This window comes from Bombina bombina, chromosome 3, assembly GCF_027579735.1.
Source record: "Bombina bombina isolate aBomBom1 chromosome 3, aBomBom1.pri, whole genome shotgun sequence".
NCBI classification, from domain to species: domain Eukaryota; kingdom Metazoa; phylum Chordata; class Amphibia; order Anura; family Bombinatoridae; genus Bombina; species Bombina bombina.
Genome location: NC_069501.1, coordinates 478922380 through 478937343, shown reverse-complemented (window position 1 = coordinate 478937343; position 14964 = coordinate 478922380). Strand labels below are relative to the sequence as shown.

General features: G+C 40.8%; 1 protein-coding gene across 1 annotated transcript in view; it reads right to left on the bottom strand.

Annotated features, from left to right (window-relative positions):
- The window catches only part of LHFPL5 (LHFPL tetraspan subfamily member 5), an 89818-nt gene extending 75134 nt beyond the window's left edge, over positions 1-14684 (bottom strand). The window contains exon 1 of the mRNA XM_053705341.1: positions 14273-14684. Within this exon, the coding sequence (XP_053561316.1) occupies positions 14273-14684 (412 nt within the window). The remainder of the gene's footprint in view (positions 1-14272) is intronic.
- Between the last annotated feature and the right edge of the window lie 280 nt (positions 14685-14964).

Here is a 14964-nt window from a genome sequence, read left to right as displayed (position 1 = left end):
CCTCAGGAGAAGAAGTGGATCTCTTGACACTGTGAGGAGTTGCATGCTGTTCCTCAGCATGGAGGTAGGTACAGTCTTTTTTATTTCTGGGACTTTATTGCTTATTCTCAGAAGAGGACTGTGCTATCCTATTATATTCTAACAGGATCCAAAACAGAACAGGATCAATGTTTGTAGGCTCTAAATAGGGCTGGCTATACTAGTGGGCGGAATGTCATTTATAGTAGAAGCAGATGACAACCCACATGTGGTTAAATTTTCCCTGACAGTCCGGTATCAATTGCAATGGCCGGAAGCGCTGGGAGGTTATTGTACTGCTCAAATGCGAGTACATATACAGGCATAACTTTTTATTAGAGTGTTTTTTTGGGCTGATGCTGGGGACATGTAATAGGGTGTGTTTCACTGTATAATTGTTTTTGAGGTACATGGCGTTAGATCGCCATTTCTTAGCTTCCCGGGTCTGATGTTGTTTACGCCCACGATGGGCGGGGCTTCTCCTTGCGCGCTCAGCGCAGTTACGCATAGCTCGAGCTCCGACAACTTGAAGGCAGTGTTTTGGTGCAGCTACTAGGTCCGCTTGTCATTATTATTTGCAGGCGGTCCTAGTCACGCTGTTGGAGGATAGCAGTGGTCACGGAGGTAGGAACCACAGCAGAGCTGCGGAGAGGTGACTGGGGTATTAGCAGGGCCCATGACAAGGGTGCGAAAGCATACTTTGAGACGCTCCTAATTGAGGCTAAATTAATTTAATTCTTGGGTTCTCTGTGTAAACGTTTAAGAGTAAGGACACAGTTCACTGAAATTTTTTGCTAAATTGTTTTAACAAGTGATGTGACCACGCTTGCATTTCAAATCTGTTATTATGGAGGACATTGAAAACGTTACATGTGCTATGTGTTTGGATGCTATTGTGGAATCCACTGGTACATTGTGCCCTACATGCATTGAAAGGGCTTTAAAATGTAAGGAGCAAATTTTCTTTAAGAATTTTAATAAAGATATCTCCAATGATGGTTCTCAGACTGAAAAGACTCAGGGTATGCCGCATTTTTCTCCCCAAGCGTCACAGCCTTTAACGCCCGCACAAACAACGCCATGCTTGTCTATGGCGTCTACTTCTTTCACTTTGCAAGATATGGCTGCAGTTATGTCATCCACTCTCACAGAAGTTTTGTCTAAATTGCCTGTGTTACAGGGCACACGATGCAGGACAGAAACCCATGCGGTTCCTGCGACTTCTGATGCTTTGTTGGCTATCTCCGATATACCCTCCCAGGGATCTGATTTGGGGCAATGGGGGGTAGGGAGCTTCTGTCTGAGGGGGAACTTTCTGACCCAGGAAGTGTGTTACCTCAGACGGACTCGGACGTCATGTCCTTCAGATTTAATCTTGAACATCTCCGCCTGTTGCTTCGGGAGGTTTTAGCGACTCTGGACGACTGTGATTCTATTGTGGTACCGCCAGAGAAATTGTGTAAGATGGACAAATGCTTAGAGATTCCTTCTTATTCGTATGTTTTTCTGGTTCCTAAGAGAATTTCAGAAATTGTTACGAGGGAATGGGAAAGACCGGGTATCCACCCTCTCCTAACTTTAAGAAAATGTATCCTATAGCTGACTCTGTCAGGGATTCATGGCAAACGGTTCCAAAGGTGGAGGGAGCTATCTCTACCCTGGCTAAGCGTACGACTATCCCAATTGAGGATAGTTGTGCTTTCAAAGACCCCATGGATAAGAAGTCGGAGGGTCTTCTGAAAAAGCTATTTGTTCATCAAGGGTTTCTATTACAACCGACGGCCTGCATTGTACCAGTCACAACTGCGGCTGCCTTTTGGTTTGACACCTTAGGAGTCCCTTAAGACAGAGACCCCTTTGGAGGAAATATTGAATAGAATTAAGGCCCTTAAGCTGGCCAATTCCTTTGTTATGGATGCCGCTTTTCAAATAACCATGTTGGCAGCTAAGAATGCAGGATTTTCCATTTTAGCACGCAGAGCATTATGGTTAAAATCTTGGTCTGTGGATGTGTCTTCTAAATCTAAGCTTTTGGTTATCCCTTTCAAAGGAAAGACCCGATTTGGGCCTGAATTGAAAGAGATAATTTCTGACATTACGGGAGGTAAGGGTCACCTCCTCCCTCAGGATAAGACATCTAAACAAAGGAGACAGAGTAATTTTCCTTCCTTTCAAAATTTCAAGGGAGTCCCTTCTTCCTGTTCTGCTAAACAGGAAGGGAACATAGCTCAAACCAAGCCCGTCTGGAGACCCAATCAGGCTTGGAACAAGGGTAAACAACCTAAGAAGCCTGCTGCTGCCCCCAAGACAGCTCGCAGAGTTTCTGAGCTTTCGGCTTTACAATGTGATTCTCCTTATCTTATTTTCCATGCTGATAAGGTGGTGTTATGTACCAAACCTGGTTTTCTTCCTAAAGTTGTTTCTAACAAGACTATTAATCAGGAAATTGTTGTTCCTTCCTTGTGTCCTAATCCTTCTTCTAAGAAAGAGCATCTGCTTCATAATTTGGACGTAGTCCGTGCCTTGAAGTTCTACTTGCAGGCGACTAAGGATTTTCGTCAAACATCTTCTTTATTCGTTATTTTTGCTGGGAAACGTAGGGGTCAGAAAGCTACGGCTACCTCTCTTTCTTTTTGGCTGAAGAATATCATCCGTGTTGCATATGAGACTGATGGACAGCAGCCTCCAGAACAAATTACGGCTCATTCTACTAGGGCTGTGGCTTCCTCATGGACATTTAAAAATTATGCTTCTGTTGAACAGATTTGCAAGGCTGCAATTTGGTCGTCTCTTCATACTTTTTCCAAATTTTACAAATGTGATACTTTTGCTTCATCTGAGGCTGTTTTTGGGAGAAAGGTTCTTCAAGCAGTGGTGCCTTCTGTTTAGGTCCCTGTCTTGTCCCTCCCTTTCATCCGTGGCCTATAGCGTTGGTATTGTATCCCATAAGTAAGGATGAAATCCGTGGACTCGTCATATATTGTAAAAGAAAAGGAAATGTATGCTTACCTGATACATTTATTTCTTTTACGATATGACGAGTCCACGGCCCACCCTGTTAATTTTCTAAAAGACAGGTTTTTATTTTTGTTAAACTTCAGTCACCTCTGCTCCTTGGCCTTTCCTTTCTCTTCCTAACTTCGGTCGAATGACTGGAGGGGGAGGGAAGGGAGGGGCTATATATGCAGCTCTGCTGTGGAGCTCTTTGCCTCCTCTTGCTGACCAGGAGGCGATATCCCATAAGTAAGGATGAAATCCGTGGACTCGTCATATCGTAAAAGAAATACATTTATCAGGTAAGCATAAATTTCCTTTTTCACAAAAGCGAAACATTCGAACAATCACATCCCTCGGAGGGGCATTCTCCTTGGGTCTCGCTCTTAAAGCCCTGTGGGCTCTTTCCATCTGAAAGATGTTATCTTCTGATTGTCCTGTTATAGCCTGGAAGAGTAAGGTTAGATATCTATCCAGCTCACTGGGAGGTATGGACTCAGGAATTCCCTTCAGTCTGATGTTACATCTGTGGCTGCGGTTCTCCAGATCTTCCACCCTTTCTTGGATTGAATCTAATTCTAGTTGATGAGAGGATACTTGTCGATATAGTAAAGACACCTCCTCCAGTGTTGTGTTGTCGCTGTCTTCCAGATTAGATACCAGGTTGCCTAGGTCTTGGACATCTTGCTTGATATCTTCAAGGCTGCTTATTACTGTCTGCTGCATAGCGACCATCTTTTCCCATAATTTTTCAAAACTAGTGGCTATGTCTTGTTTGGAGACCAGTTGTCTAATGTCTGCCTTAGTTACTGGCGTCATATCCTCCGTATTAGGAGTGGTGTTAGAATCTGAATCTGCATCCTCTTCTGGATCTCTTATCTGGGCCTCAGCCTGCTTATCTCCTTTTACTGGTTTAAAAAAGAGGCTTGCGGTGTCTGTTTTGCCCCCTAGGGCGGATTTAGGTGGCCCTCTCTGGGACATGGTGGGGAGATGTAGTTATGTTGTACAGGTCCTGTTAAGGTAGTCTCCCAGCTATTTGAGGGGATTCCCTCATCTGTTGTTAATGTTGTGTTGAAGAGACTAAGAAGGGGTTTTCTCCCCCCCCCCCCCTCACCTTATTCAGGTCTTGAGATTCTTATCAGTCCCCTTTCCTTTTTATATCCTTAATAGCAAAAAAAAAAAAAAAGGAGGTCATGCAGATGGGCTCTATACCCTCTCTCCCACTCATGTCAGGCGTGATGTATAGGCTTCAGGCCCTTATAAAATTATCTTCCCCCAATCCGGGTGCTATGTGGCATGTGCCCCTTAAAGGTTCATGAGAGTCGTTAGGTTTATATGCAGCCCTAACAGTGCATTAGCACGAAAATCCAGGCCCCGCTTCTCCCTTCTTGTATGTAGCAGGCCGTGTGCAATGGTCGGAAAGGTCTATGCAAAGGTTGCGTCTAGACCTGTATTTTATATGGGCTGAAGTGGTCCCCTCTCTGACTCCCTGCTCCTCACAAGGTACTCACATGGACGGTGGATAGTGTCCCAGCGTGAGCGGTAGCTCAGGTAGATATCTGCATGCTCGGGCTCTCAACCCATACAGCCGGTTCACCCTTGTGGCTTTCCAAGATGGCGATTGTGTTCCCAGCCCAGGTCTGCACCGGAGGTGCAGAACTCCTATAAGTGGCCTCCGATTACAGCCTGAGGGGTAGTTTCTTGTGTGTGGGACTCAGAGCATGATGTCCCGACAAATATCCGATTCTGTGTCAGCCTAATGCAGTTTTTAGCTCCCTTACACACTTTTTTTGCAAGGAGCTGTCAGACTACACAGCCTGCATCGTTCACCTCCAGGCTCCGCCCCCTAAATAAACTATTTTAAATGCCAATAAAAGGGTAATGGAAATACTTTTACACATATTAATACACTCTAGCAGGTAAAGTGGATCATTGTGAACAAATTAAGGGGGAGAATTTTTTGAGTAAACTGTCCCTTTAAGTGCTTGAACATTTGAACGTGTTGTTTGTAAAATGTTTCAAAATGATATCAAATTATTAATTGCAAATGTCCTGAATTGATAGCAATGTTTAAAGGGCCACCAAAGTCAAAAGGTTTGATGATTCATATAAAGCAGGCAATTTAAAAAACATTATCAAAACGTGCACATTCTTTTTATATTCACGCTTTCTGAGGCTCCAGCTCCTACTGAGCATTTTGTGATTCACTGATGGCTGTCACATGGTACAGGGGGAAGGAAAACTGGATTTGCTTTGAAATTTGCCAGAAAATATTAAGTGCTATTGTATTGTCTTTTTATGTATTTGTGAATATTCAATTCCACTGTATTTAGTGGTCATTTAAATCAAATAAAAACAAGAATGCATTAATTGTGTTAGTGACCATGTTTTTCTTTTACTTTGGCTTCATATCTTTTGCTGAGGTGAAGGTTTGTGAAAAGACTTTAATACACCTGTTTCTAATGGTCTTATTCTGCTGTTTACTAATTGATTTGACTAATTCAAGCTGCAGGTTTTCTATAGGATTGAACTAGCTTAGAAAAAGCAGCAAAACAATCACCTCAGCTTCCAAAATGGATTGAAGGGGGCAAATTGGTTTATGCTAAACCTAGTGTAGTTATGGAGTTACCTTTACAGGGTCTATATTAATGTGCCTCTAAACACAGACATATACCCATAATTTATTGTCTGTGTACTGTAAGTATAGATATGCCAATATAAAATAGTTGGAAAAACACTCTCAAATTCATTAAAACTGTATGTAGATTCCATACACCATGGCCTCTAGTTATCAAGCTCCGTAAGGAGCTTGATGACCTCTGTTTCTGGCGAGTCTGAAGACTCGCCAGAAACAGCAGTTATGAAGCAGTGGTCACAAAGACCGCTGCTCCATAACCTGTCCGCCTGCTCTGAGCAGGCGGACAGACATCGCCGGAAATCAACCCGATTGAGTACGATCGGGTTGATTGACACCCCCTGCTGGCGGCCTATTGGCCGCGACTCTGCAGGGGGCGGCGTTGCACCAGCAGCTCTTGTGAGCTGCTGGTGCAATGCTGAATATGGCGAGCGTATTGCTCGCCGTATTCAGCGAGGTCTGGCGGACTTGATCCGCAGTGTCGGATCAGGTCCGCCAGACCTTAATAACTAGAGGCCCATATCTTTAAAAGATATAAATAAACTACAAACCGTCCAAAAAAGGGCTACTAAAATGCTACATGGTCTAAAATATAAAACGTACAAAGAAAGACTCTATGATCTAAATATGTATAGTTTAGAGGAGAGATGGGAAATAAGAGTCATGATAGAAACCTTAAAATATATGAAGGGACTTAGTAAAGTGAAAGATGAAAGCATTTTCCATTAATATAAGGAATGCTAAAACAATGGGTCACAATCTTAAAGTGCCATAAAACATTTGAGTTATGTGCATATAATAAAAGGGTCAACTAAGGTAAAAAAGCTTGTAAGTATTTTAATAACATTTGCGAACATCTGCAAAATTACTTACACTTTATTGTTGCCAAGTGTAGCCTGTGGTATCCTATACACCTTGTGGTATCATATACACAAAGTGTGCATGTGAGGATAATTACTTATGCAAGCAAGGGGGGGGTTGAGGAGAGACAGCAGGTACTGCTATTGTCAGCAGGTACTGCTATTGTTACATGCTTTGTCAAAGCTTCAGCATTATACTGTGCACTGCTTTAGTCAGGTGCCTTATGACTCTTCCCCCTACCGTGCTTGTGCACAAGTGCATTTTGCAGAAGCTATGGCCTGGATAGCACCTTCCATATATCGAAATGCTTGGGGGGAGCTTTCTACAAACAAAACTATGCCTGAATGAAAGAGGTTAATGGGGGTTGAAACAGAAACTGTTTTGGAGGTAAGCTTTGGCTGCATTATATATTTAGAAACTTATGTTAGTTCATACTGTTTTATGTCCCTTTAAGTTGGTAGCAGGAAGCAGGTTCAGGAGAAATGTGAGGAAGTAGGTTTTTACAGAAAGGGTGGAGGAATTATGGAATAAACGCAAGGACTGTAAAATAATTAAAACATACCTGGGAAACACATAAACTATCCTAAGAAATAAGTAAGGTTACACTGCACAAATAATATGGGGAGACTTGATGGTTTTTTGGGGTTTTATCTACCATCAAATTCTATGTTTCTATCCTTTGTCAAATATGTTAAATATATAATTTAAAGAGAATTAAATAAACATATAAGGCTAGTTTAGGCTTCTCTTCAATCTGACTCATGGTAATAATAATGCAAAGCCAACCATAGGCGGTTCTACCAAATAAGAGGTCGCCTCATTCCTCGCTTAAACAGGGGCCTCACAGTGTGTCTCTATCTTCATTTTATTTATTTATTTTTATGTGCAGCATGTGCAAGGCATGTGGGCGAGTGACATTCTGCTGGTTACTACTGTTTACCCGGGACTACATGTTCCAGAATGCAGTGCTGCAAGAGGAAAGGTGTGGCTGAGGAGTTATATTGTGGACCTTCCTATCCTGAAAGTCTAAATACTACCCCTGTTGTCTCCTAAGTGTAACATGAGTACCATGCAGGGCAGTTACGGTGCACTGTGTGAACCACACACAACAAGTAGACATATGCAGGTGTGATTGAGAGGAGGGCAGTAGAGATTAGCCTGATCAATTAAAGAACCTGAGGATGTGAGAACTAGCCACACACACTGCTTGAAGAGAAGCAGGGAGCATGGGATAGCCTGTATGAGGGAGCTCAAGAGGATAATGCTTTATGTAATGGTGTTAATGATTAAAAAACAAAAACATATGCCCGTCCTTTACTAATTACATTCTCTATCCGTATTATTTCCTTCTCTCTCTCTTTCCTCATTATATCCCTTCTCTCTCTCTTATTCTGTCCCTATTCACTTTTTTCTAATTTTCTCTCTCCCCCTCCCTCTCTCTCTTTCTATTCACTACTACTCTGTCTCTCTTTACTATTTCTCCACTTACTCCTTTATTCTCTTCAATCTCTCTTTTCATGCTCTCCCTTATCTCTATCTGCCTATCTCTAGTCTATTAACACCTTCCTTTTCTTTCTTATATCTTTGCTTTCTTCTTTTCTCTCCCCTCTTTTTTCCACTCTCTCCCCTCTCTCTCTTCAATCTCCCTTCTCTCTCCCCTCTCCCACTCTCTTTCCTCTATCTTTCTCCCTTATTCTCTGTCTTTGCACTCTCTTTCTCAATCTATTTACGCGTTCCCCCCTATACTTTCTCTTCTCTCCTTCTCTAGTCTCCCTCTTCACACTACCTTATCGCTCCCTACTCTCTTCTTCTCTATTCTTTCTATCTGCTCTCTCTGATTCTTCACTCTTCTTTCTTTCTTTGCTTCTTTCTTTCTTTCTTTCTCTATTTTTGTCTCTTGTCTCTTTTTTATTTCACTCTTTACTTTCTCTCCACTCTATCATTCTCACTTTCCTTCTTCCCTTTTCTCTTTCTCTCCCTCCCTTGTTCCTCTCTCTCCTATATTAACTTTTGTCTCTTTCTTTCTCTTCTCTCTCTATATCTTTTACAATTCTTTTCCCACTCTCTTCATTCTCTTTCTTTTCCCAATCTCCAATCAACCTCATCTCTCGCTCCCTCTCTATTCACTCTCCATTTTCCCTCTTTCTACACGTTCTCTCTACTTTTTCTTTGCTCCTTCTCTTAACTGTCTTCTATTTTCTTCTCTCTCTCAACTTTTCTCTCTTCAATCGCTCTATTTTATCTACAATTGTTTCTTCTCTATTATTTTCTCTGTTTCTCCACTCTCTCCTTTCTTTCATGTTAACTCTCTCTCTCTCCTCTTTTCTCTATAGTCGAGAATATTCTTAAGCCCTTAGTTATTAACACCACTAGCTTTATAAAAGACACCACTGGTTTTCTTAACAAAATCAGCCAGATAACAGAATTGCCAGAGGATACTATACTTGTGACAATGGATGTAGAATCCCTGTACAGCAATATTCCACATAAAGATGGTATTGATGCCTGCTTAAACTCTCTTTGCTCAGACAGCTCTAGCCAGACATATAGTGCTTCTACAGTCAGTAAACTTACAGAATTTATACTCACCCACAATTATTTCATCTTCCATAACTCCATCTATTTACAAACCATGGGAACACCCATGGGCACAAAAATGGCACCACAGTACGCAAACCTCTTCATGGCTGACTTAGAACAGAGATTCGTAGCCACTCACCCTCACAAGCCCTTCAAATACGTTTGCTACATAGATGATATTTTCATCATATGGGCAGATGGATGCCAAATTGCACTCATCTGTATACAGGAAACACATAATTTGCTCAGACACCAAGGACCATGACAAACACCTCATCACACTGTTCCAATCATTCAGAGAAAAAGGTTACAAAACAAGGGTTATAAACCAACAAAATAACTCTGCCCTCCAAATGGAGCTTGATGCCCCTGTTTCTGCATGAGCCTTCAGGTGTAAAGACCACTGCTCCATAACTTGTCCGCTTGCTCTGAGGCTGCAGACATTAATCCACCCGATTTCATACGATCAGGCTGATTGACACCCCCTGCTAGAGGCCAATCACGAATCTGCAGGGGGCGGCATTGCACAAGCAGTTCACAAGAACTGCTTGTGCAATGATAAATGCAGACAGCGTATGCTGTCGGCATTTATCGATGTGCGGCGGACATGATACGCTACATCGTATCATGTCCACTCGCACTATAATAAATCGTCCCCATAATCTGTAACTTCCATAAAATTGGTCAGTATTGCTTCAGACTTGATAAAGGAAGGAACTCTTCCGAAAGCTTTCAACTTATAAATGTATAGTTAGTCCAATAAAAAAGTATCATTGCTCAATGCAATACTCTTGTTATATATATATATATATATATATATATATATATATATATATATATATATATATATATATATATCTCTCTCTATATATATATACAGTATATATTCTGCCTCCTTCCTATGTCTTCATTCTTTTTCTCTTAACTCCTCTCCTTTTCTCTGATTTGGGCATGGAGCTGATAGAGTGGGTGCAGGACAAGCTGTGTGATCTTAGGTTTGCGGTGGGTATTGGGTGGACAAAAGGGTTCAGTGCTTTATCTGAGGTCTATTATGTGTATGTAGATGACTTGGATGTTTTAGGGTCTGGGGACAGATTTTTTGTGGGTATGGTACTTACAGAGCAGCTTCTGTGTTGGGGCGATTCTGATCTGAGTTTAGATTTGAAAAAAACCCAAAAACAAAACATAGCTCTCATAGTACGTCAACATCATTGTATTATTCCAGCATAGTTTTAAAGTCTTCCCCTTCAGAGCAGTATTTCCTTACTCTGAGAAATTGAACCTGAGTTATATATTATTTAAAGGATTTTAAGTGACCACTTCATACATTCCTTAACCCCTTAATGACAACTGACGTACCAGGTACGTCCTGCAAAAACTTGCAGTTAGTGACAATGGACGTACCTGGTACGTCAGTTGTCTTAGAGAGTGCTGGAAGCGATCGCAATCGCTTCCAGCAGCTCTCAGGGTATTGCAGTGATGCCTCGATATTGATGCATCCTGCAATACCCTTTAGAAAGCATCCGATGCAGAGAGAGCCACTCTGTGGCCCTCTCTGCACCGGTAGCGATGGGGCCGTTCATTGGTGGGTGGGAGCTTACAGGGAGGAGGGTGGGCGGCCCATCGCTACCCGGCATCCGGTTCCTTCAAGTGCATTGTGCACGCCGGATGCCGGGAGCGTGCGGGGGGCTGCGTGCACGCGCGTGCGTGTGTGTGTGTGCGCGCGCGCAGCAATCACTGGCACTGCCACCAATGAATTTTGGTAAGAGGGAGGGGGGCAGCAAACTAGCATTTTTTTAAATAATAATAGGATCAGGATCAGGATCAGGATCTGGTGGGGGGTGGGGGTTGGGGCAGCTACACTACAGAAAAAATAAAAATAAAACATTTAAAAATAAAACAAAAACACTTTATTTTTTGGGGGAAACTGGGTACTGGCAGACAGCTGCCAGTACCCAAGATGGTGGCAATTAGGTAGGTGGGGAGGGTTAGAGAGGTGTTTGGGGGGGATCAGGGAGGTTGGGGGTTAAGGCAGGGGTCCATCACAGCTGAATAATTAAAAAAAACAAAAAACAAAAAAAAAACACCTTTTATTTTAGTACTGGCAGACTTTCTGCCAGTACTTAAGATGGCGGGGACAATTGTGGGGTGGGGGAGGGAAGAGAGCTGTCTGGGAGGGATCAGGGGGTGGGATGTGTCAGGTGGGAGGCTAATCTCTACACTAAAGCTAAAATTAACCCTGCAAGCTCTCTACAAGCTACCTAATTAACCCCTTCACTGCTGGGCTTAATATAAGTGTGGTGCGCAGCAGCATTTAGCGGCCTCCTAATTGCCAAAAAGCAACGCCAAAGCCATATATGTCTGCTATTTATGAACAAAGGAGATCCCAGAGAAGCATTTACAACCATTTGTGCCATAATTGCACAAGCTGTTTGTAAATAATTTAAGTGAGAAACCTAAAATTGTGAAAAATGTCACTTTTTTTTTTATTTGCTCGCATTTGGCGGTGAAATGGTGGCATGAAATATACCAAAATGGGCCTAGATCAATACTTTGGGTTGTCTACTACACTACACTAAAGCTAAAATTAACCCTTCAAGGTCCTTACAAGATCCCTAATTAACCCCTTCACTGCTGGGCATAATACACGTGTGGTGCGCAGCTGCATTTAGCGGCCTTCTAATTACCAAAAAGCAACGCCAAAGCCATATATGTCTGCTATTTCTGAACAAAGGGGATCCCAGAGAAGCATTTACAACCATTTGTGCCATCATTGCACAAACTGTTTGTAAATAATTTCAGTGAGAAACCTAAAGTTTGTGACAAAATTTGTGAAAAAGTGAACAATTTTTTTTATTTGCTCGCATTTGGCAGTGAAATGGTGGCATGAAATATACCAAAATGGGCATAAATCAATACTTTGGGTTGTCTTCTAAAAAAAAATATATACATGTCAAGGGATATTCAGGGATTCCGGACAGATATCAGTGTTCCAATGTAACTAGCGCTAATTTTGAAAAAAAGTGGTTTGGAAATAGCAAAGTTCTACTTGTACTTATTGCCCTATAACTTGCAAAAAAAGCAAACAACATGTAACCATTGGGTATTTCTAAACTCAGGACAAAATTTAGAAACTATTTAGCATGGGTGTTTTTTGGTGGTTGTAGATGTGTAACAGATTTTGGAGGTCAAAGTTAGAAAAAGTGTGTTTTTTTCCATTTTTTCCTCATATTTTATATATTTTTTATATTAAATTATAAGATGTGATGAAAAAAATGGTATCTTTAGAAAGTCCATTTAATGGCGAGAAAAACGGTATATAATATGTGTGGGTACAGTAAATGAGTAAGAGCAAAATTACAGCTAAACACAAACACTGCAGAAATGTAAAAATAGCCATTGTCATTAAGGGTAAGAAAACTGAAAAATGGTCCGGTCATTAAGGGGTTAAAGTTAGTTATATATTCTTTTTCTTCAATATACAATTAGAGAACAACTGTTTAATTTTTATTCTCACTTGCTAATTTGGAATAAATAATATTTAATTTTTTATGGTAAAAAAAAAGCAATTATATCAATAATAGACCACCCAACTAACTCATTCCAAGTTACTGTAATGTCATCAAAAAGAGCAAAGCACCAGACAGAGGTGAAAAAAAAGGAATAGGTATTTAGGCTTGTGGTCAGATTGTTGCACAATCACATTTTATGATCTAGTGGGGACACTGATGCAAGACACTTGTAATTTAATGTACTTATTTAAAGGGACAGTCTACTTGAAAATGTTTATTGTTTAAAAAGATAGATAATCCCTTTGTTACCCATTCCTCACTTTTGCATAACCAACACTGTTATATTAATACACCTTGTATCTAAGCATCTACAGACTGCCCCCTTATCTCAGTGCTTTTGGCAGACTTGCATTTTAGCCAATCAGTGCTGACTCAGAAATAACTCTACGGGAGTGAGTACAATGTTATCTATATGGCACAAATGAACTAGAAGTGTTTCATATTGGTCTGTTGACTTTTTATATTTAGAGTAATTCAAATTCAGATTTATTTGGTTGATATTTGCATTTTGTTTTGTGTTGAGAGGTCTCATATTCAACACAAAATAGTGCTAATGCTAAATAATGTACTTTTGGAGCCCTGACGTAAAGTATTAACAACTGAGAATCAAGCAAAAAATATAATAGAATAAATTATTTTATATTTCTACATATTAAATGTAAAATAAAGATTTACTATATGAAAATAAAAATAAAAATAGTGATTTAAAGGGATATGGTATATGACAAGGTGCCAGACTGGAAAGGGCTCAAGTGATAGCCAACATGACTTTTTTTCAGTGCCCCTACACCATAAAAGTCTATAACCTGAGGGTTTTAGCATACCCATACTATACAACATCCAGATGTTAGTATGCCATAGGCTTTCGTTCAGTCTATAGAAAATACTTTCAATTTGTAATATGAGCACAAAAATAAAACCGCTTTTGATTTAAATTGAGCGATGTTAGCACACAATTAGGGTTGCCAGGTGTCCTGTATTTAACTGGATAGTTCAGTATTTTAGCAGACTGTCTAATAATATCTTCACAAAAATATTGGATACTTAAATGTCCATGAGTGTAGTATCTCCTATGCCTCAATGCATTATAAATATGGAGCAGAAAGAAATGAGGGACAGTCAAAGGGGTCACATCTCTACAGATTACATCTGTTACTGGCAACCAAAGAAGTACAGTTATTGATTTGTACGTTAATGGCAGCCAAGCGGTAAAATGACTGCCTAATTGTGAAAAATAGAAATGTAGAATCAAGAGTGTAGTGCAAGGTAGAACTTTTGTGGTGGTGGGAGGCATTGTTTGACCCCACAGACCATCATGCCCAGTCATCTTTAGGTTATCTGTATTTTAATGGAGGACAGCTGACAATCCTACACACAATAGAGCTAATATTTTTGCACTCCACTTGTAATCTAGCCCATAGTGGGAAGAACTATGAACAAAATCTGTATCCTACAAATGCTGGAAATCAAATTGCTGCAATTTGCAGCATTTTTAAAATGTAGGTTATAGATTTTGCTTTTTGGCATCTCTAGGGAGTGTGGGACAAAGCACAATTTTTACACAAAAGTGTTAAATATCTCCTTAATGTACGTTAGATATGTTGTTCCTTACCTGCAGCCAGCTGCATCCACGCACAGACCTTGTATACGGTGGCAGAGTTGCAGAAAAAAAATAGACTGAAGCAGAGCATGGAGCCTAAGATCAGGAACATGGAGATACCAACAAAAAACATGGCTGTCTTGAAGGCCCCCGAGGGGATGCTTGCAAAGTCAAGTGCGCTGCCCTTGCAGATAAGTTCTGATGTCAGGGCATTTCCAATACAGTAGCTGAACAATCCAAAATAACCTGCTTGAGGGGTGTTAATACTGTCACCAATCCAGTAAGGCTGTATAAAGATTTCCATCATGATGATGGAGTAGCATATAGTAAACACAGCCCACAAGACACCAATAGCACGAGCATTTCTCACATAGTTGGTGTGATAAATCCTGGCTGCTTCCTGGGCAGGTAAAAGTTGAACCATGGCTACTGTATATGGAGGCTTTCATCAAATGCTTTACCTAAAAGGGAGAAATAAAAATTATGTTAAGTGACCTTGTAAAGCTAGAGCAATGAAGAGACAGAGATAAAATTAATTATTTGTGATTCAGACAGAGCATATCATTTTAAACAACTTTCAAATTTTCTTCCATTATCACATTTGCTTTATTCTCTTGGTATCCTTTGTTGATAAGCATACCTAGGTAGACTCAGGAGCAGCAATAAATTACTGGGAGCTAGCTGGTGATTGGTGGTTGCACACA